The sequence below is a fragment of the Aquarana catesbeiana genome, linkage group LG05, assembly GCF_042186555.1.
Source record: "Aquarana catesbeiana isolate 2022-GZ linkage group LG05, ASM4218655v1, whole genome shotgun sequence".
In the NCBI taxonomy this organism is placed as follows: Eukaryota; Metazoa; Chordata; class Amphibia; order Anura; family Ranidae; genus Aquarana; species Aquarana catesbeiana.
Window position 1 is genome coordinate 574,392,471 of NC_133328.1, and position 23,579 is coordinate 574,416,049.

General features: G+C 43.4%; 1 protein-coding gene across 1 annotated transcript in view; it reads left to right on the forward strand.

Moving 5' to 3' along the window:
• Nucleotides 1-23,579, forward strand: part of MATN2 (matrilin 2) — a 178,402-nt gene that overhangs the window by 64,462 nt on the left and 90,361 nt on the right. The window contains exons 4-8 of the mRNA XM_073632018.1: nt 2,680-2,802; nt 6,694-6,816; nt 10,416-10,538; nt 19,245-19,367; nt 22,265-22,387. Of these exons, the coding sequence (XP_073488119.1) occupies nt 2,680-2,802; nt 6,694-6,816; nt 10,416-10,538; nt 19,245-19,367; nt 22,265-22,387 (615 nt within the window). The remainder of the gene's footprint in view (nt 1-2,679; nt 2,803-6,693; nt 6,817-10,415; nt 10,539-19,244; nt 19,368-22,264; nt 22,388-23,579) is intronic.

Below are 23,579 nucleotides of genomic sequence, written 5' to 3' on the forward strand. Positions count from 1 at the left end.
TTTTGACCTAGGCCGTTACTTTTTTGGAGACTTACCTGACCCCTCTGACTCCCCTTTTTGCTTCATTTGCAGCCTAATCCATGACTCTGGCACTGCGCACTCTGGGGTGGGCAATGAGATGGATTTTTTGGAGGGGGGGGGATTTTTGAGTTCATTGCAATAAAAGGCGTTACAACATAGGAAGTGCTTCTTATCTATATAAACATATGCATTGCGATATTGTACATATGCTTACTGTGTAAATGTTAATTGACTATATAGATTATTATAAACCCAACTGACTGTAACTGCACAGCTCCCAACTGTCCCTGATTCTGAGCGACTGTCCCTGATTTGGAACAAACTCCCTCTGTCCCTCTTTCCTCCCCATTTTGTCCCTCATTTTGGTCTGATCTATATCGTTGTATATTAAATGCATTATTTATCTTTCAAAAAGTATTTCCCAGGCCTAAACCTTTTGTCCAATTTCTAAATTGCTGCATTTGTAAATTTCAGAAGCCGGTATAAAGGAATAGTAATGCTAGAAAAAAGCACTTGTGGGTTTAACTAATCATTTTTTTGTATAATTCTCCTTTAAGGGGGCGTGACAGAGGGTGTGTGCTATGCCTACATACTTTTACTAATAGGTGTCCCTAGTTCCCATGTCAAAAAGTTGGGAGGTATGTAACTGTATACAGAACCCTGAATACTTGGTCCCAAAATAGCAGACGTCCACAAAACATGTTGGAACTCATCCTGCACGCAACTTTTTTATTGCACTTTAACGTGAGTTAGCTGTCATAGTCAGGAGATCTTGTATAGTGTTGATGTGCTACAAAAACTGTAGCTGCTGACTTGTAATAAACAGCCACTCACCTGTCCCACAATCCAGTGGTGTGCTCACCTAATCGCACTCCCCCCCGGTGTCCTCCCTCACCGGCATCTTCTCTATGGGCTGTGACAGCTTGCGGCTTCACAGCCAGGTGCCCACTGTGCATACGCAGACGAGTTCGGGAGGGAGGAGGGGAAGGAGAAGTTACGCCAAGGTGAACAAAATGGGAGCAGGTACCTGTTGAAATCAGGTACCCGCTAGCCCCTCCTCCCCAAAAGCTCCATTTCACAAACAGGAGCTGGAGAGGAGGCCTTAAAGTGGAACTTCCCCTTTTGGGTGGAACTCTGCTTTAATATTCATACTGGACAAATAAACATATCTTTTTCTACTGATTTTGAGAATGAGCCATCGTGTTTTTTATTTGCTAATCTGTGTACAATACATATGATCTTATAAGAGAAGTATGCGAATTGTTTTTTTTTTTAATCATACTTACACTAGGTGGATGCATCTGTCCCCCCCCCCGTGGGCTCTAAGGCTGAGAACAGAGCGATCAAACACTGCTGATCGCTTGGTTCTCAGAGCTTCTTGAGCAGAGAGCTGGTGACTGTCAGTCACAGGGGTCAGAACAGGGACATCTCCTGCATTGTGGGTATTACTCAGTGACCAGAATAGGAACATGAGGTCAGATTAGTCAGCAATACAGCACCACATTTATGGATTGCAAACCTCCACTCCTCTAGCAGAAGCCGTCCTCCGGTAACACAATTCCTGCATTGCTTTATATCAGTGCCTTCAGACTGTCATTAGGGTTAACCTGTATGGAATAATACAGTATAATTCAGAGTAATATCAGACTGTGTGTAATTTTCTCCCAGACTGGGTCCTTTGGCAGAGGCCCACCTACATGCTGGCCATCTCTTTCCACACCTTCCTGGATTCCCTGTATGCTTTGCTTTGCAGCTTCTCCTCTGCTGCTTACTTTCCATTTCTAAGGACTACACATCCCAGGGTACCTTGCTACCTGGAAAAAGTGATCAATGTACTGACTCCGCCTCCTGAAACTCCTCCGCTGTTCTTCACCCTGTTTGAAAAAATAAAAAAAGTCAGCAGCCACAAATACTGTAGGTGCTGAATTAAAAAAAAAAGAACACTCACCTTTGCAGGGGTCCAGAGCTGTCCTCACCTGAACCGGTTCTTCACCGGTCTTAGGGTCCCCAGCATTGGCATGTTTATTGCGGGCAGCTTCACAGCCAGCTTCACATGCGCAAGCCGCGCTGCACATTGTGAATGGTCCTGCAGCCTTCTGCGCCACGCTCATTCAACTGGAAGTAGGAGTGGGCACCTGCCAAAACCAGGTACCTGTTCTCCACTCCCCAAACTAGTAGAGGGAAGGGAGGAGGGCATAAAGTGGAACTTCCCCTAAAAATGTAAGGTCCCAGAAAAACTATTAGCATCCAAAGAATTTCTGTGCAGCCAGTGTTGTGTTCATCGTCTTAAACAGCAGGTAACACACAACAATAGGCTGCACAGCAAGCCCAGAATGGGAAGGAAGACTGATGGGGTGCTGACAGGAGGGATGGGGAGGAACCTGCAGGTCCTCAGTAATGCACTGCCAGAACCAGACACAATCTCCTTCACGCTGACAAATTGATGTAACATTCTTTCATTGAGGATTTGTTTCCTTTACTATCATTGTTGTGTAGATTTTCCAAAAGATTGGAACATTGCATTGTGAAATAACAAGTGTTTCCTACTTTTGGAAGTGCTCATTATTGCTCTGCTGATAAATCCTGGATGGCTTAGTGATGCATTTTTGGTGAATTTTTGATCTTTTGTGACCTCGGTCTTCTCTTATTTCCTTATAGCTCCTCATTTATGCTCTACTTCTGAACATGGCTGTGATCACTTCTGTATCAATACTCCATTCTCATACATTTGTAGATGCAAGCAAGGATATATCCTGAACCCTGATGAGAAGACCTGCAGAGGTAAGTCAGCTATTTCTCTATGTCTGCATTTTGCAATGACAAATCTGCACTTCTGTAATAGCAAAAATATAGGAGGAAATGGGGCTGTCTCCAGAGGGCCATGACACCATTGAGATGACCCCATCTCCTATATCCTAAGGGCTCTTTCACACGGACGATCCGTATGTCCGTTTTTCATCCTTCCGTTTTCGGATGAAAAACGGACATACATGTATCCCTATGGAATAGCGGATGTCAGCAGATGAACGTCCGCTGACATCCGACCCGCTCCGATCCGAAAAAGTGTAACGGAGGAAAAACCTAGCTTTCCATTCGTTTTCGGATCGGGTGACGACAGACTCTACGGTCCGTCATCACCCGATCCCCCATAGGGGAGAGCGGCGCTCTGACAGGTCCGTCGCTGCACAGTGTGCAGCGATGGACCTGTCATCTTCCTGCTCAGCGGGGATCGACGGAGCGATCCCCGCTGAGCAAGCTGATATTCACGGGGCGGATCATCACTGATCCGCCCCATGTGAAGGAGCCCTTAAGGGTTTCTCTTCACTCTTGAAAGCAAATCTTTCCTTTGCCCATGCCATGCAATCTGTCCTCCTTATTGCAGTGCATTTTTACATAAATTGTACTTTTCGATCCTGTCTAACCATTCTGGTCTAAATTAGTCCACCCTACCCTGTTCAAGATGCAATCCCACCATATTCTCACAGCTGGGGCAATGTTGACATCCCATGTCCCGCAGTCTATCTTTGTAGATATTTGAACCTCTGGGAGACATTGGGGTTAATCTACTAAAACTGGAGAGTGCAAAATCTGGTGCAGCTCTGCATAGAAACCAATCAGCTTCCAGGTTTTATTTGCTAAAACTTTATTAAACAAGCTGAAGTTAGAAATTGATTGGCTACCATGCACAGCTGCACCAGATTTTGCTCTCTCCAGTTTTAGTATATGAACCCTATAGTATAAAAGTGCATTTATCCTTTAATGCCCTCCTCAGCAGCACACACTCAACTTTCCTTTGCTCCCCTGACACTCCGTTAACCTGGGCATGAAGAAGCATGTGACCACTCCATATTTAAGCACTTGATAATTGGCTCAGCGCTGTCAAATGGGGTTTGACAGAGTCCTCAGCTTTGTGTAAGCTCCAGATGGAGCAACATGGAGCTTATACAAGGCTTCCAGATATGAAAAAGCATGTGATCTACTGTGATGGACCGCCTGGAACCCCGCCTAGGTGTCTCCACCAAACAGTGCCTCCTGCTCACCAAACCCTTCCAGCTGACCAATAGCTAATACCAGCCCTTTACCTCAAGCATAGTACACAGACAAGATGTTGAGGTAAAAACCAAAAGAATCACTTTCTTGAACAGAAATACAAATATTACACATTGCCACAAGACGAATCACATTATGTAGCATTAGCAAATAGACAGAAACAATAGGTGACTCAACTCAAATAATAATAGGAATGCACACCTAGGGGCACACAGTGGGGAAAAGACACTTAACAGTAAACACATAACACCTTAATAAACAGATTATACATAACAGCAGGAGACCCCAGCATCAGGTTGTTTTGAGCAGATTATAATCATCTGTTTTGAGTCTCTGGGTCTAGGAGAGGGTGGAAGCAGTCAATGTTAAAACACAGGGCCCCAAATCTGCATCCGGGTCCTCCGGGTCTGTGTGTTTTATGTCATGGGAGACAATGACTTGAACCGAAAGTAAAACTACTACAAGAATAGAGCCCCCTCAAATGCCAGAGCCCATAGTCAGTATGCAAGAGGCTAGCGTACAGTCCCCTCCAAAAGCCCCTGTCACGGTTGGGTTTGTCACACCTACTACACGAAGTGACAGCATTGGTGCTTGGTGATTGGCTTAGTGCTGTCACAAGTGGGTGTGCAGAGTACTTAGCTCTGTGTAAGCTCCAACTGAAGAGACATGGAGCTAATACAGGGCTTTCTTTTCTACCTTCTGGTGCCTGAGTGGAGCAGCAGGATAGCAAATGAAAGGTGAGCATGTGCTGCTATGGGGATGGGGGGAGGAATTTAGGTGAACTTGTTGCCTTGAATGGAGTGAGCACAGGTTCTCTTTAAAGTTAAAGGGTAAGTTCACCTTTGTACACTTTTTTTTTTTATTCCAGCTTCCCTATGCACCAATATAGCATTCATGCACTTTTTTTGCAATAATATCAAAGCTTTCCATTAAATCTAGAGACACTTACTTTTCTTGTCTAAATCCACGTTTCCAGACGTTTCCATTAGTAATGTCTTACTTCCTTACAGGCTGTAGGTCATGACACAGGAAGGAGTTGACCAGCTGACCTCATTAGCACACACCCTGCTTCATCCACCCTCCCATTCCCAGGTGCATGTTTTTAAAATGAAATGCAACCAATCAGTGTTCACCCTTCTCACTAAATACACAATATACAATCAGATTGCATAGTGTATGGCCATCTTTATACAAGTACACAGGAGGGAGTGGACAGAAACACTCAGCTGTCAAGCCCTGATCACAACTCTGCATAGTGGGAACTCGCATTCCCACATGCATTTATTTATTTTTTTAAGTAGGGGGGGGGGGCGTTTTGGAGCATTTTTACTCATCACACATAGGGCAGACTATCCACCTGATGGGCTGCCCTACACACAGCAATCGCCCCAAAGAAGCTTCAGAACTTATTTTTAGAGTGGAGCTTGGTGTGTTTTTTACTGTGATATTTGGTGCAGCGCATTTTTGAAATTCAAGGAAACGCACAGATGTGAATGGAGCCTTGTTCTTGTGCTTTCACACCAATTTCACTTTCTTGCCCCATTTACATCTAGCATAGTGGGAGCGCACATTTTGTGTCTCCTTTTTCCTGTGACACACATAGGGCAGCCTGTTGATTTAAATTGGCTGCACTACATGTGGTTACAGTGGGAAAGTTTTGCGTTTTGTGGGTTGTGTGTTTCTTACTGTTCGTTCTACAGCATTTGCCCTTTCGTTTTTTCACATGGCAAAATGGGTTTGCTTCTGTGTTTGGTGTGCCGTTAACAATATTGGCACTGGAAGCGCAACTAGTAATTTTAGGTGTATAAACATGGCCATACACTATGCAATCTGATTGTATATTGTGTATTTAGTGAGAAGGGTGATCACTGATTGATTGCATTTCATTTAAAAAAACGTGCACCTGGAAATGGGAGAGTGGATGAAGCAGGGTGTGTGCTAATGAGGTCAGCTGGTCAACACCTTCCTGTGTCATGACTTACGGTATGATCAGGAAGAAGACATTACTAATGGAAATGTCTGGAAACGTGGATTTAGACAAGAAAAGTAAGTGACTCTAGATTTGATGGAAATCTTTTATATTTTTGCAAAAAAAAGTACATGAATACTATATTGGTGCATAGGAATTTAGAAAAAAAAGTGTACAAAGGTGAACTTACCCTTTAACACAGCAATGTCAACTCAAAATATGGACTCAATGAAATACACCATGCTTTACCTTTAAACATGATTGATCAATCAATTAACAAGACTCGTGGCCACTCATTAAAATTAGAAGAAAAGAGGTTTAACCTTAAACTACGTAGAGGGTTCTTTACTGTAAGAGCGGCAAGGATGTGGAATTCCCTTCCACAGGCGGTGGTCTCAGCGGGGAGCATTGATAGCTTCAAGAAACTATTAGATAAGCACCTGAATGACCACAACATACAGGGATATACAATGCAATACTGACACATAATCACACACATAGGTTGGACTTGATGGACTTGTGTCTTTTTTCGACCTCACCTACTATGTACTATGTAACTATCTCTGCAATGTGCCTGGATAATGCAAGAAGGAAGAGATCAGTAGCAACAGAATGGCATCTGAATGCATTTATTAATTGTGTCTCTTGTGTAGTTCAGGACCTGTGTGCTTCAGAGTCCCATGGCTGTCAGCAGATCTGTGTGAACACACCAGGGTCCTACATGTGCCAGTGCTACGAGGCCTATGAGCTGGCCAAAGATAAAAAGTCTTGTAAAAGTAAGTTGTCTTCTGTGTTCATTCACCTTGAAGCCCATCTCTGGTGCCAGGGGGACAGGAGGTGAGGAGAAATCTTTCACATGGAAACACAGATCAAAGTCAAAACTTTTTTAAACAAATGTTCCATAGCAGCCAGGATTCCTTGACAGATCATTAGCAAAGACACCCTCACCAGAACTGCCTGACCACCCTGGGGTAAGTCCAAAACTGTTTTGTGGATCAACTTCCAGGCACCAGTTCACAAGTTATCAGCTCCATATCACCATGCAGACATATTTCTCTCACCCAAGCCCATCCGGGGGCCTTACAGATTGTGTAGTGTATGGTCACCTTAATTCAGATATGGCTGCTAGGAGATAAGCAATGTAAGGAATAATGAAATGGACTGTTAAAGTAGAATTCCAGCCTAAACCTGACTAGTCCTAAAATGTCCCCCCCCCCCCCCAAACACCTATTCTGACTAGCCTGTGTAAAACAGATGTATATACTTACCTATTTTCTGCCCATTCTAGTCCTGTATGGTCACGTTATCCCATGTCAGCCAGCGGCGGCTGCAGAGAAGAGGAGGGATCACCATCAACGGCTGGGACATGGAAGCCTATGGGTGACATCACCACTCCCAGATTTCCCAGCCATTGTCGAGCGCTCTCTCCTCTCCCCTGCAGATGCTGCTGTCTGACATGGGATCACAAGACCATACCAGACCAGAATGGGCTGAAAAGAAGTTAGAGCACTCGACAATGGGTGGGAAATTCAAGAGTGGTGATGTCACCCGTAGGCTCCTATGTCCCAGTTGCTGTTGGTGCTTTCTCCTCTCCCCTGCATCCTCCAAGGGCTGATACATGGGGCCCAGATCACTTGGCCAGACCGGAGCAGACTGAAAAAGGGTAAGTATACTCCTCTTTTTTATACAGGTTAGTCAGTACAGTATAGGTGTTCAGAGGAGGGGAAGGGACAGTTTTAAAACTAGTTAGGTTTACAGTATGCTGGAATTCTATTTTTAAGGAAATGTGGTTAAAAAGGAGATTCTGAAGCCAGCTGACAGTCTCTGATAAAGCATTTTTTTTCTCCATTTGGAGATGTGAGTTGCATGTTCCCCTTTTAATATACAGTGGAACCTCGGATTGCGAGTAATGCGGTTAACGAGCATTTCGCAATACGAGCACTTGTATATTTAAAAATCTTAACTCAGTTTGCGAGTGTTGTCTCTCAAAACGAGCACGATTCAGGCTAAAGCGTGTGCAGTACTGCGTTTGGCCTGAGGTGGGGGGGGGGCAGAGCCGATCGCAGCCGATCAGCGCCGTTCGTAAATGCGCGAAAAGGCCCGAGGACAGCTCGGCAGACCTTGGCAAACCTCGGGAATGGAGTCTTTCCAATGTTTGCCGAGGGTGGTGTCCTCGGGCTTTTCCGGCCATTTCTGAGGCTCTCCGGCGCCCCCCCACCTCAGGCCACATGCGGTATTACATGCCATTGAAGTCAATGCGGAACAAATTATTTTCATTTCCATTGACTTCTATGGGGAAACTCGCTTTGATATGCGAGTAATTTGGATTACGAGCATTCTCCTGGAATGGATTATGCTCGTAATCCGAGGTTCCACTGTAAAGTAAAGGACTCCAGGTAGCCAGGGATGAGGAGAATCTAGATGAACGGCAGTGTGCAGCTGGTGAGGACTTGTGAGTGCCATCCCAATGATATGTTAAAGTAAAACTATAGGCAAAACCTTTTTTTCATTTTGGATAGAGTAAGGTAAGGTTTATTTTTGCCCTCTTTGTCCCATTAGAAAGGATTCTCTAGCCAAAACAGGAAGCGAGATGAAATCCCTGCAAATTAAGGGAATTCCTTGCGGACCCCCAGGTCACCAGAGCTAATGTACCCACTGGAAGGTTTCCCCTCTATTACTTTTCTGGGGGACAACCCAAAATTTGGGATTTTCTTTTGCTTTCACTTTCAATGATAATTGTAAACATTACAAACAGAGAGGGTGGATCTCTCTAACGGGGGACACATGCTGTGATAAAAAAAACTGACAGGGGTTCTAATCCATCTACTTTAAGGAATCCTGGTTGCTAAGGCACGGCTGTTTAAAAAAGAGTTTTATCTACTTTGGAGAAGGTGACAGAAAGTGGGGCAGCTGCAACCATTTTATGCTGTTAGAGTATAGAGGATTTACCATGATTGGACAAAGAGATCAAACCCTGACAGGTGCTATCACCCTCCCTAAAGTTGGCCATACACCAATCGAAATTTGGCCACTTCTGCAGGGAATGATTTTGATCAGTGTCTGGCCATCCCTGCTCAATAGAAGTTGATCATATCATTAACTTCTTTCAAAGGAAGGGACATGTTGAAAAACTTTTGCCAATCAGGGGCTGTAGGCTATGCTAGTAAGAGCTTTTTTTTCTTCAAAGACTTCATGTTGCATCACGCATCTTAAAGCTGAACTTTGGGCACAAAAACTTTAATATATTCTTCAATAACCACAAAGGAAACAAATTGACTTTGTGTGCAACAAATGCCTTTATAATGCCAAATATTACTTTGTAAAAGTAGCAGTTACATCATTACTGGGCTCCACATAGCCTGTACAGAGAGCAGAGCTGTGGGAGGGACTAGATAGGCCCAACCACTACAGATTGCCTGCAGAAAATACAGAAGGGGGCGGAGACAAGACCAGTCACCCTGCACAATGCAAGAGAGCAGCAGTGACCAGTCTTTATTACAGGAAGCTCCTGCCCAGAGGCAAAATTTCATATTGGATTGCTGCACAGATCTGTAAGAAGTACACAAAGCACACCAAGGTTCCAGTCAGAATACACATGACTCTTGTATTTAGACAATTTTTGCTTATCTCGGAATAAACTCTAATGCCGCGTACACATGATCGGAAATTTGGCCAGCAAAGGACCGATGAGAGCTTTTGGTCGGAAAATGCGACCGTGTGTATGCTCCACAGGACTTTTGCTGGCTGAATTACAGCCAGCAAAAGATTGGGAGCAGGTTCTCTATTTTTCGGTCGGAAAAAAGTTCCGGTCGGAAATTCCGATCATCTGTAGCAATTTCAACGCGCAAAATTCCTACGCATGCTCAGAAACAATTCGATGCATGCTCGTAAGCATTGAACTTAATTTTCTCGGCTCGTCGTAGTGTTGTACGTCACCGCGTTCTTGATGGTCGAAAGTTCAGCGAACTTTTGTGTGACCGTGTGTGTGCAAGGCAAGCTTGAGCGGAATTCTGTTGGAAAAACCATCCAAAATTTTTCCGACGGAAATTGTACGCGGCATAAGAATTGGGCAATTCAAATATTTGTTCTTAAGCTGAGGTTACCTTCAGAATGATTAGTAGATTCAGCGGTACCAGCATCTAAAGTTACTTGCAGGTCTTGCTTTGGCCCATCTCCTTCAATGTAATTAGCAGCATTCTGGAGCCATAGGGAGAATCAGAACATGCCAAGTTCAACTTTCACATAAAAGAACTAAGATTTGGAAAAATAAAAGTTCGCATTTAAGTATTTTAATTGTCTATTTAGCTGTTTTATTTTACAATTCTTTCACATGAATTTAATGTTTCTGAAATGTTACTTTTATTTCTCTTTGTAGTTGTGAACTATTGTGCCTTGGGTACTCATGGCTGTCAGCATGAGTGTGTGAACGCTAACGACTCGTACGTCTGTCAGTGTCGTCCTGGGTTTATCTTGAATCCAGATAAGAAAACTTGTAGCAGTAAGCATAATCTCACCTTCCTCTGTTTATACTGCACTCTTTTCTACTCTTTCTCCTTCTTCTGTCAGATATTTAATGTCAGCCTAAAATTTGTAACAGTCCTGACATTATATTGTTATTGCTTAATTTGTTTTTCATCCACTTCCCGCCTGGCCTATTCCTGGCGGGAATACTGTTATCTCGGGAGGAGGTCATATGACATCCTCCTATTTACACGGTTAGTGCGTGCCCTAGGGGGCACCCAGCGGCACGATCTATGACCCACTATGTCTGGTGGAATACAGATTATTGTACCAGGCCGCTGTTTGACCAATCAGAGTGATCACATGTCAGTGGTCAACATTGGCTTTCATTCATAGCCATTGCATATACTATTGTGATCTATGTGATTGGTCACAGTGATCACATTGTACAGGGGCCAATCACAGCACAGCTGTACCATGTGATAGCTGTGGCCAATCACATCATCACAGTAGTAAGCAGACTTTCATGAATGAAACCTTTGAACAGTGTTCGATTGATTATTACAGTGATCATCACTGTAATAAGCAATAAGAGTGTGAAAAAGAAATCCTGATTACCTTCCCAGAGTAGTACAGTGTCACTATGGTGACACTGGGGGTTATTTATGAAAGGCAATTCCACTTTGCACTACAAGTGCACTGCTATTGCACTTGGATGTGCAGTCACTGTAAATCTGAGGGGTAAATCTGAAATGAGGGGAAGCGCTGCTGATTTTATCAGTCAATCACGTGCAAGCTAAAAAGGCTGCTTTTTATTTTCCTTGCATGTCCCCCTTGGATCTACAGCGACTGCACTTCCAAGTGCACTTTCAAGTGCACTTTCAGTGCACTTGTAGTGCAAAGTGGATTTGCCTTTAGTAAATATCCCCCGCTGTGTTGCTTTGGCCACAGTATGTAAAAAAAAAAAATTTGTAAACAGAGAAAAAAAGTGTAAGAAATGATTACATTGTTTTTTACATACTGTCACCAGTCAGTGTCCCTGATCCCTATCTCCATGACTAAGCCCTGGGGGCGGGGCGAAACATGTTGGAGTTGTGGTCTGGATAAATCGAGCTGAGGCTGCTCTTACCTGCTAACCACTCGGGCCAGGTGAGGTGTGCGGTGGCCAGGCTATCTTACGCTATTTTTGAAGTATTATAAAAAGTGATATCTGCGCTGTGAAACAATATTAATAATAATAATTTTTAATATTGCTGCTTACACCAAAAAGCAGCATATCTGTGCTTTCGTGGAAATGTGCAAATTAAGAGTGCAGTGCCTCATAAGCATACAAAACAAAAATAAATCAATAAATGATGCATTAAAGTCCAGGCAATAAAACTGAGATCCCAGTATAAAGTCCAATAAAGTGACAAATGTAAAGCAATGACACCAGTGTTGATGCAGCAAATCTTCTTAGAAGTGCTTCAGTGATCTCCCACCACCAAAAAGTGAATTGCAAATTCACCAAAGTGAGTAGCTACCATTACAGCAGCATAAACGCCCAAAACAGCATGTTGATCAAGCAAGGAACATTGCAGCATAGGGACTCCAATGACTTCTCCTTTAGAAAGCCTCCAACTACGAATGAATAAAGCTCGCCAAGAGCCAGAAAAAGATTCCAATAGTGTAGTATTTTAATGTTAAAAACATGTATACAGCAGATAAAGGGCATTGAATTGATGAACTCACATCTAAAATCCGCTGTCAACCCAGGAATCGAACAGCAGCGTGACGTCAGCGCCAAAATCTCCGTCCCGGGGAGATAATCGATTTATCAATTCACTGTTCTTTATCTGCTGTATACATGTTTTTAACATTAAAATACTACACTATTGGAATCTTTTTCTGGCTCTTGGCGAGCTTTATTCATTCAAAGTTGGAGGCTTTCTAAAGGATAAGTCCTTGGAGTCCCTATGCTGCAATGTTCCTTGCTTGATCGTTTATGCTGCTGTGATGACAGCTACTCGCTTGGGTGAGTTTGCATTTCACTTGTTGGTGGTGAGAGATCAGTGAAGCACTCCTAAGAAGAATTACTTTATCAACACTGGTGTCATTACATTTGTCACTTTATTGGACTTTATACTGGGATCTCAGTTTTATTGCATGGACTTTAATGCATTATTTGTTGATGGTTTTCTTGTTTTGTATGCTTATGAGGCGCTGCGCTCTTATTTTGCATATTTTTGCAGTATGCTTTTGGTCTGGACGGACCTTTCCTCAGACTGCACTCTCACTAACCAGCAGCATCCAACTCATCGGACCTTGACAGCCTGAAAAATCGCACATCTTTCACCTAGTTGGAAACAAAGACTGCTGTGCTCACCATAGTTATAGAACTCCATGTTTTCAAAAAGTGGAAAAAAAAAAATCTAAATAGTATCGTAGGTTCACACTTTGGGCACATGGAAAATCACATGCTTTTCTGAATAGCACAGAAACGTGCTGCACTTTAGCAGACGGGCGACATTACTTGCATGCATCTGCTAACAGGCGCGTTTTTGTACGCACCAAAATGCATGGTGCCGCAACACCATGCAGTTCGTTGTAGCGTGACTTAGCAAAAGGCCCAGGGACTTCTTTTGTGTTTTTCTCGCGCAAAGGGCAGCCCATTGAAATAAATGGGCTGCGTATACGTGTTCTGCAGAAACGTACAGAAATGCATGTGAGTTTCACAATATCTGCATGGTATGAACAAAGCTTTAAACGCTAGTTAGGTACACAAGCAGATCTACTATGGTGGATCTACTAAATAAAGAGATCCCTGCATGTTTGATTTTGAGGAAGGGGGAGCGCCTTTTCCCCAAAATGTGTTGAGTGACAACTGGGAAGCTCTATCCTGGAAAAATTGCTTGCCTGGCTTCTTTGGCACACTGCTACCTCCCTGGCCATGAATGCGTGACGTCCCTGAACAAGGATCCTCCCTATCTCCATTACAGACATTACCAGATACATGACATGACAAAGGCATTCTAAAAACTACCCAGCAGATCAGCAGTTTCCAGGAGAGAGTGATATTCTTGGAAGGAATAACACAGTGACTGACAGGTAACAAGCTGGGGTGTCAGCAGCCTCGCAGTTACTTTGGTTGCAACTGTTTTGCCACCCAAATGTAAAATAATGCATTTGGGTGGCAAAAATATGAATGCAATCTACTCCCTGGGGGGGTGAACCTCTGGGGGAATCTAGGATGGAAAAGGACCTGGGGGTCCTAGTAGATGATAGGCTCAGCAATGGCATGCAATGCCAAGTTGCTGCGAACAAAGCAAACAGAATATTGGCATGCATTATAAAGGGGATCAACTCCAGAGATAAAACGATAATTCTCCCGCTATACAAGACTCTGGTCCGGCCGCACCTGGAGTATGCTGTCCAGATCTGGGCACCAGTCCTCAGGAAGGATGTACTGGAAATGGAGCGAGTACAAAGAAGGGCAACAATGCTAATAAAGGGTCTGGAGGATCTTAGTTATGAAGAAAGGTTGTGAGCACTGAACTTATTCTCACTGGAGAAGAGACGCTTGAGAGGGGATATGATTTCAATTTACAAATACCATACTGGTGACCCCACAATAGGGATAAAACTTTTCCGTGGAAGGGAGTTTAATAAGACACGTGGCCACTCATTAAAATTAGAAGAAAAGAGGTTTCACCTTAAACTACATAGAGGGTTCTTTACTGTAAGAGCGGCAAGGATGTGGAATTCCCTTGACAGGCGGTGGTCTCAGCGGGGAGCATCGATAGTTTCAAAAAACGATTAGATAAGCACCTGAATGACCACATACAGGGATATAAAATGTAATACTGACATAAAATCACACACATAGGTTGGACTTGATGGTCTTTTTTCAACCTCACCTACTATGTAACTATGTTTTGCATGGGTCCTTAACTATTAGAACTAGACCAGGACTTTATTGGTATCAAAGTCCACATATAATTACCATAATGATTAATTTAGCCATTAACATTTTTTTTTTAATTTGTACTAAAATATATTTAAAATCCTTAAAAATGTTTATGTTTCTACAATGCTTGCCTCTTTAAGGTTATAACCTAGTACCACATCACTTGTCCCACTAATCATTAACCCATTGATATATACAGTGGGGACGGAAAGTATTCAGACCCCCTTAAATTTGTCACTCTTTGTTATATTGCAGCCATTTGCTAAAATCATTTAAGTTCATTTTGTTCCTCATTAATGTACACACAGCACCCCATATTGACAGAAAAACACAGAATTGTTGACATTTTTGCAGATTTATTAAAAAAGAAAAACTGAAATATCACATGGTCCTAAGTATTCAGACCCTTTGCTCAGTATTTAGTAGAAGCACCCTTTTGATCTAATACAGCCATGAGTCTTTTTGGGAAAGATGCAACAAGTTTTTCACACCTGGATTTGGGGATCCTCTGCCATTCTTCCTTGCAGATCCACTACAGTTCTGCCAGGTTGGATGGTAAACGTTGGTGGACAGCCATTTTTAGGTCTCTCCAGAGATGCTCAATTGGGTTTAAGTCAGGGCTCTGGCTGGGCCATTCAAGAACAGTCACAGAGTTGTTGTGAAGCCACTCCTTCGTTATTTTAGCTGTGTGTTTAGGGTCATTGTCTTGTTGGAAGGTAAACCTTCGGTCCAGTCTGAGGTCCTGAGCACTCTGGAGAAGATTTTCATCCAGGATATCCCTGTACTTGGCCGCATTCATCTTTCCCTCGATCGCAACCAGTCGTCCTGTCCCTGCAGTTGAAAAACACCCCCACAGCATGATGCTGCCACCACCATGCTTCACTGTTGGGACTGTATTGGACAGGTGATGAGCAGTGCCTGGTTTTCTCCACACATACCGCTTAGAATTAAGGCCAAAAAGTTCTATCTTGGTCTCATCGGACCAAAGAATGTTATTTCTTACCATCTTGGAGTCCTTCAGGTGTTTTTTAGCAAACTCCATGCAGGCTTTCATGTGTCTTGCACTGAGGAGAGGCTTCCGTCGGGCCACTCTGCCATAAAGCCCCGACTGGTGGAGGGCTGCAGTGATGGTTGACTTTCTACAACTTTCTCCCATCTCCCGACTGCATGTCTGGAGCTCAGCCACAGTGATCTTTGGGTTCTTCTTTACCTCTCTCACCAAGGCTCTTCTCCTCTGATAGCTCAGTTTGGCCAGACGACCAGCTCTAGGAATGGTTCTGGTCGTCCCAAACGTCTTCCATTTAAGGATTATGGAGGCCACTGTGCTCTTAGGAACATTAAGTGCAGCAGAATTTTTTTTGTAACCCTGGCCAGATCTGTGCCTTGCCACAATTCTGTCTCTGAGCTCTTCAGGCAGTTCCTTTTGACCTCATGATTCTCATTTGCTCTGACATGCACTGTGAGCTGTAAGGTCTTATATAGACAGGTGTGTGGCTTTCCTAATCAAGTCCAATCAGTATAATAAAACACAGCTGGACTCAAATGAAGGTGTAGAACCATCTCAATGATGATCAGAAGAAATGGACAGCACCTGAGTTAAATATATGAGTGTCACAGCTAAGGGTCTGAATACATAGGACCATGTGATATTTCAGTTTTTACTTTTTAATAAATCTGCAAAAATGTTAACAATTCTGTGTTTTTCTGTCAATATGGGGTGTTGTGTGTACATTAATGAGGAAAAAAATGAACTCAAATGATTTTAGCAAATGGCTGCAATATAACAAAGAGTGAAAAATTTAAGGGGGTCTGAATACTTTCTGTCTCCGCTGTAATATTGATAGCATGTAAAATCATACACAGTCATCAACATCTTATAGTATGCGCAACACTACTGTTTTTATATGGTTGGGGGTGGCACTGGTCTGGGTTATCCCCCTTAAAGGGGCTGGCAGTGTATAAACAATTTTTATATATTTTACTGTAAATATATTGATGTACAAATAAATACTATATTTAACAGCTAAATAAAACATGGCGGTAATTAAAGTAGTTAAAGTTGGTTTGATTGTGTCCCTAACTAGGACCTACTGAAAGATTCTAGTCACATACTTTGTTTCCTCTTTTTGAAAACATCAAATTCTATATCTACAGTGACCATAGCCGGCTTTTATTCAGAGTATCCTTAATTATTTATATGATTCATAGGGGTATAATTTTATGGTCTGCAGCAGCTATCAAATTATTTATTTATTTTTTATTATCAGTCTAAGCTTTGTAATTATTTATTTATTTTACATTTTATTTTAACCCCTAGTTGGATACAAAGTTGTAGATAGGAGTCTGTCCCTGCATGGTCTCACTCTATTAGTAGCTTGCACTCTTATGCCGCGTACACACGATCGGAATTTCCGACAACAAATGTTGGATGTGAGCTTGTTGTCGGAAATTCCGACCGTGTGTAGGCTCCATCGGACATTTGCTGTCGGAATTTCCGACAACAGATGTTTGAGAGCCGGATCTCAAATTTTCCGACAACAAAACCTGTAAGTTCCGAGCGTGTGTAGACAATTCCGACGCACAAAATTCCACACATGCTCGGAATCAAGCAGAGCCGCACTGGCTATTTGTGTGACCGTGTGTACGCAAAACAAGTTTGAGCCAACATCCGTCGGAAAAAAATTCACGGCTTTTGTTGTCGGAAAATCCGATTGTCTGTACGCGGCATAAGTATCTGATGGACTGACTTCTAGAGAAGCCAACATGACTTCTACAAGAGATAGGGATCTCTCCATGTGGGATAGATAATAAGTGGTTCAAGAACCCCAGGCACATATAGAAACCTCTAGTTATCTTCTCACTTCTGTTTCCAGGACTAGTCCTCGGTTTCATATATTTACTCCTGCAATTTCAAACGTCACTGGCTTCGGGCAGTGAAGTGTTTTATGAACTTACTGTATGTTGCCTTTTTACTAACTATTTATTTATTTTATTTCAAATTGTGTTACCTATGTGTATTAAAGTTTTTTTTAAGCCAAACGCCTTTTTCTATCTTTGAATACAGCGGGTTAGGTTTTTAACTCTCGTTGGGATTTTACTGCTATCCAGTGCTGCGTTGGAGAGATTTATCTCACTTCTTGTCCTGCTGGCAACAGCATCACAAAATAGACAATTAAGGGAAAATGTGCAACAGGGATACCAACAGAAATACAAATCTGACAGTTTATCCTATTGCACTGGTGGTCAGTGTGCCCCCTTATATTGGTGGTCAGTTTGCCTTTTTCAATGGGTGGACCGTGTGCTCCCTTACACTGTTGGTTAGTGAGCAGTGGGGGAAAGTGTGCTCCATATAGTGGTGGATGGTGTGCTCCATATAGTGGTAGATGGTGTGTCCCCTTACACTAGTGGTTAGTGAGCACTGCTGAACAGTGTTCCCCCTTACACTGGTGGTCAGTGTGCCACCTTACACTGTTGGTCAATGTACCCCTTTACACTGGTGGAGAGTATGTCCTCTTACTCTGGTGGTGAGATTCTGCTTCCTTACACTGGTGGTCAGTGTTCCCCTCTACACTGGTGGTCAATGTGCCCCCTTATCCTGGCATTCAGTGTGACCCCTTACACTAATGGAAAGTATGTCCACTAACACTGGTGGACAGTGTGCCACCATACCCTAAGGCAGGTTATGGTTTAGTTTTAGTAAAGACTGCACTGGGAGGATGGAGAGAACTGCTCACTTTGTACTTACCAGAGAAGGCATAGCACTTTATAGTTAGCTGCTTCCTGTCAAGAGAAAACACATAGAGGTGGGCTTGGGGGTGGAAGCAACACCCTCATCAAGGAGAGAGTTCTGGCCAGAGAATTGTGAGGAGGGGAGGCTGCAATCAATGTAGCAGTGAAGTATGGCTCCACTAAGTATCAAATGCAGGGCATAAATAAAGCAGCACCCCATCCACATATAAACACCACACCTCCTGCCTAACAATTCCCTTAGGCCCTATGTGCTGACACTGATCGTTGACTTCCTCTTGCCGAGCTCCAGCATGATAGCTACTACTATCACCGTCTCTGTAGCGTTGTACTGTTTACAAACTGTGAGCCTACCTTGGTAGGCAGCACTTTCCTTACAGGCCGCCACAGTTTAACAGTTTGTGAGATAGACACCACCTACCAGACAAGCACAGAGTTTGTAAAAAAGCAGCGTTTTGTTGCAAAAACTGCGACAGCAGTCACAGTAAAAACATTCAGTGGGAAAAAAGGGTGAAACTCAGATGCGTTTTGACCTTTTTTGGGGCTTAATAGTAGAGGCCTATATGATTAGGACCCAAAAAGGGCAAAACGCGTCTAAGGAGTTCTCTACAGGTGGAGAGTAGGAGCTGAAGCCATCTTTTACTCACCTTATTCACATTCATGCAACAGGGAGTCGGTGTCTATGTGGGGACGGCCACCATTTTGTTGAAGCCTACTAGAGCCTGACAAGCCGATCCTGTTTGTCTTGCACCAGTCTATCCGCATACTGATCTGACTGATACAGGTCTGGGGGGGCAACTATTTATCCGCAATGTACATGGTAGCCTGAGTCTGTGTTATCTTTGTCTAGGCTGTAGGTGCTGTGACGGAGCACAAAGTAGCAATTTTATGAGAAAGCAAGTATGTATTTTCTTACTGAAACGTGTAATGTGATTTGGTAATGCTGGCACATGTCCTATTGATTCTTGTTGAGTATGACTAGTACCAAATATATCTACTTATGCTCTACGCCCAGTATATCCCTGATATATACATGTCCATTTTTCCCAGGACCAGATTATTGCGCCTTGGCTAATCATGGATGTCAACACGAATGTGTTAATACAGACGATTCATATTACTGCAGATGTCGGCAAGGGTTTACCCTGAATCCAGACAAAAAAAAGTGTACAAGTAAGCTCTGTTCTTCATATAATGGTTTTATTTTTAGTGTGAAAACCAAAAAAAGATAAATATCTTATGTTCAAATTATTATCTGTTGAAAATGCTCTGTGCTTAAAGTGGTTCTAAAGCCTGGACATTTTTACCTTAATGTATTCCCTGCATTCCCAGTCCCAGTGTCTGCAATACCCCCTCACCCCCCTGTATATTTACCTGAGTCTTATCTCGATCCAGCATTGTGCCTGTCTGCAGCGGTGCTGATCTCTGTTCCTCTCCTCACAGGACACAGAGGCAGCAGTGGGAGCCATTGGCTCCTGCTGCTGTCAATCAAATGCTGGGAGCAGGGCTGAGCCACTCTGTGTGTGTAACTAGACGCACACAGCCCGTCTCAGGATCGAGCCTGCAGGTGTGCCACCGTAGCGCTTGGTGTCATGGGTTCTCTGTTCTGCCACAACCGCTGCAAACCGCTTTGTCTACCTGTTGCTGTCTCTTTAAGACTGCCAGCAATGTATGACTGTTGGGCTGCTAAGTAATGGGTAGCCTCTATGAGCAATAACTGTTAACCGTGTTGGGATAAGCACAATCAATTTCACTCACCATTCCTGGAGTACAAAATTAAATATTAAAAACACAGCGCTACCAATGTGAATGTCAGAAACCATTAATCAGACCTAGACAGAAGTACAGTTAAATCACACTTGTTTAATAATAAATTAAATAGGACAAATGTAGTCAAACATAGCCAGAGTTCAGGAACCGGAACAAATAGTCAGACAAGCCAAATGTCAGGGAGCCGTAGATGAGCGTGGTAAAACAGCAAGCAGGATCTGGAGCCAGAAGGGATGTTGGCCAAGCAAGTCTTTTAACAAGAATGCAGGAGAGTGCTCTGTGATGTGACTAAGGCGAAGGCAGAGATTCTCTGGGCTGGACGGCTTAAGTAGGCAGGACTGACGAGCAGGATATCATCAACAGCTGAGTAACTGTGGAGAGATAGGAGCTGGCAATTATCCGACAGGTGAGCGGCCAACTCAGAGAAGGAAGGGCTGAGCCCAGCCCTGACAGTGAAAAAACAAGACCAACAGTTTGTAAAAAAAATTATTGGTTGCTGCCAGCATTGACATGTATTCCCACACCAAGCGACCACCACCACTATCCACTAAATATATATCTTTTTTGTTTTTTTTGCAAATCAGTACAAGTTAGTGGGTGAGTGAGGGGGTTCTACCACCACTCACCTATTCACTTAATGATATTCACTCATACACTGTTGTTTGAGTTTGTATTTATGCATAATATATAACATTTTAGGTATGGGATAAGATTGTGAGTTGAGGAGGTTTTTGCTACCATTGAGAAGTTGAGGAAGTTTTCACCACTATTCATTATGTGATATACTTACACATTTACACTTGACAAGCGGAACTACCAGGCTTCCTTTCACTTGTTCACTTGCACCTGTTAGGATGTTACTGGAGGGTTGTGCTGCATTCTTTATATCACTATTTAATCCTGGAATACAGCACATCTCATCCAGAGCGTTTGGCAGCATGCTGTCCTCAAATATTTGGTCCCCGGTAGATCGATCCTCACAATTGGGTCCTTACAAGGCTCAATCGCCAGCATGAAGACTCTAATGGTTTCTCTCTGGCTGGAGGCACAAACAGTAACAAGTCCCCCCATCTCTGGTCCCAGCACAGGAAAAAACCTTCCAGTGGCTCAGTCCTCTGGCTCTCTGGGCATGCAGAACACAGCGATGGCACCAGTGGTGGCTGGTGCAGACTATTTTGGGGGGGGCTGCAGAACCAACACCCCATCCCCCACGGGAGACACAGACGACGGCGATCACCTCCCCCCACGCAGGAGATGGATGTCGGGTCATCCATCAGCCCCGTGGGAGACGGATGGTGGATCATCTACCCCCCCCCCGCGGGAGAATAAAACGGTGGCGATCACTCACCCCCCCTCACGGGACACAGGCAGTGGCGGCGGCGATCACCCCCCACTTTCAAATAGAATACAGAATAACTTATGAACTTATGACGGATGGTGGATCATCTACCACCCCCGCGGGAGAATAAAATGGTGGCGATCACTCCCCCCCCCCCACGGGACACAGGCAGTGGCGGCGGCGATCACCCCCCACTTTCAAATAGAATACAGAATAACTTATGATTGTGAAAAAAACTGCAAAACTGCTCATTTCACTTCTCTCCCTTAACAGCCATACTCACCCAGCAATTGACCTTCCAGATCAAGTAGGTCATATACACTTTGGCAGAGGGAATGGCCAACCCTTTCTCATTAATCCTCAGCCACAGTTTCACTGTATTCTCATATGGGTATTTAATCTTTAAAGCCTGTTTACCAATGCTGTGGAGCTGTGGCTCATTAAGAGGACTGATGAGAAGGACATCATACACTTCTTGTTCTAGGGCAGTGATGGCGAACCTTGGCACCCAGATGTTTTGGAAATACATTTCCCATGATGCTTATGCACTCTGCAGTGTAGTTGAGCATCATGGGAAATGTAGTTCCAAAACATCTGGGGTGCCAAGGTTCACCATCACTGTTCTAGGGTAACAATACTCTGTTGTCTCTGTCTCCCAGTTGTACTCCTATGTTGTTACCTTGAAGACCACAAGTGGCCATTTTCAATGCACATCAGGCAGGCCCACCAAGTGTTGCCACCATCAGGAAACCCACCCTGAGAAATGCCATTGCATGTATGTAGGCAAGAAAGGGCTTTGTAGTGGTTGCTGGAGATGCAACAAAGGGTGGTAAAAAATGAAAACCAATATAAAAAAAAATTAAACAATGGCATTCAGGAATTGATTGTGATGCATAGATGTTTAGGAAACTAAATGTAATCCAGTTGGGGTTTACATCTTCTTTATGTGTTCTTATTCCAGAGATTGACTACTGTGCACGGGGCAACCACGGATGTGAACACGAATGTGTGACTACGGACAGCTCCTTCATATGTAAATGTCGGAAAGGCTATGCTCTGAACCGCAATGGAAAAACGTGCAGAAGTAAGTTACTAGAAGAAAGTCATATCACTTGAAGGGTGAGGTACAGGGCCAAGAAAAGTGATTATTGCAGTTCTACAAGTGTAGTCACAACAGTTGAGCTCCGATGTATACAGTATATAAACATTCTGCTGCTGATATGTTGCAGCTGCCTTTCTGTAGTACATTAGATGATGGGTGAGGCGCATATAATGGAGTGCTGTGAGCCGCCCATACTCCCAGAAGTACAGCACTTTTTTCTCTTATGTTCTAACATTTTAACCTTGTTCTTTATCCATGTCATTAGAATTAATTTACCATTGCCTATGGGAATAAGTACGACATTTAACAGGAAAAAGAATCCCAAGCTGATGTTAGTAAATGCTCGCAGATTATAGCACAAGAAAATAATTTGGCTATGTTCTAATTTAGCGTGGCATTTATGGCTACATGACCACTGACATGAGCAGCGTAGGCTTAATCTTTTTGGCAAATATAAATCTTTGTTGCCTAACGCTGTGGCAGCATATATGGAAAGTAATACCAGTGACATCATTGGGCCCAGTTCCTGTATATCTTACAACTGCCGAGGGCCATGTCTAGTGCCAAAGCATTCCGCCTATTTAAAGATGATCCCTTGGCAGACTGCTATATACACATTTGAAATACTTATATAGGAATTGTTTTATCTGCCAAGTGATTCAGTCACTCCTTCTGCACCTCCTCTGTTGCAGCAACTCAAGTACAAATCATCCAGCCTGCTGATTGGACAATTAAGGAGCAGCAGTGAAATGATGAGTCATTTCTCTGTTTATTTTCCTCCTGTCAGCATATTCTCTGTGGGCAGCACATGTGTATTGGAGCAGAGCCTCATTGGCTCCCAGTGCTGGCCCTCCCTGCTATGGAGGAGATTACAGAATACTGATATCAGATACTAATGCTGGCCATACATACATAGATTTTTTTTTCGTGCAGGGTCGTTGCCGCAAGGTCCATTCTCTTGAACGGGTCATGTTCAATGGTGGGAAAGCATCATGCTGTTTACTATTTGGTGTTGTAGCCACAGCCTTGAGTGACTGCATGTCCTTGTTTTGGGAGAAGGGGAGGCAGTTGGTGGGGGAATGGATAGATACATGGCTAAACTACCTGATTTTACCACCCTCTGACTGCTCATTTGAACAAGCCCTTAGGGAAATTCCCCTCACGTTAAGATATT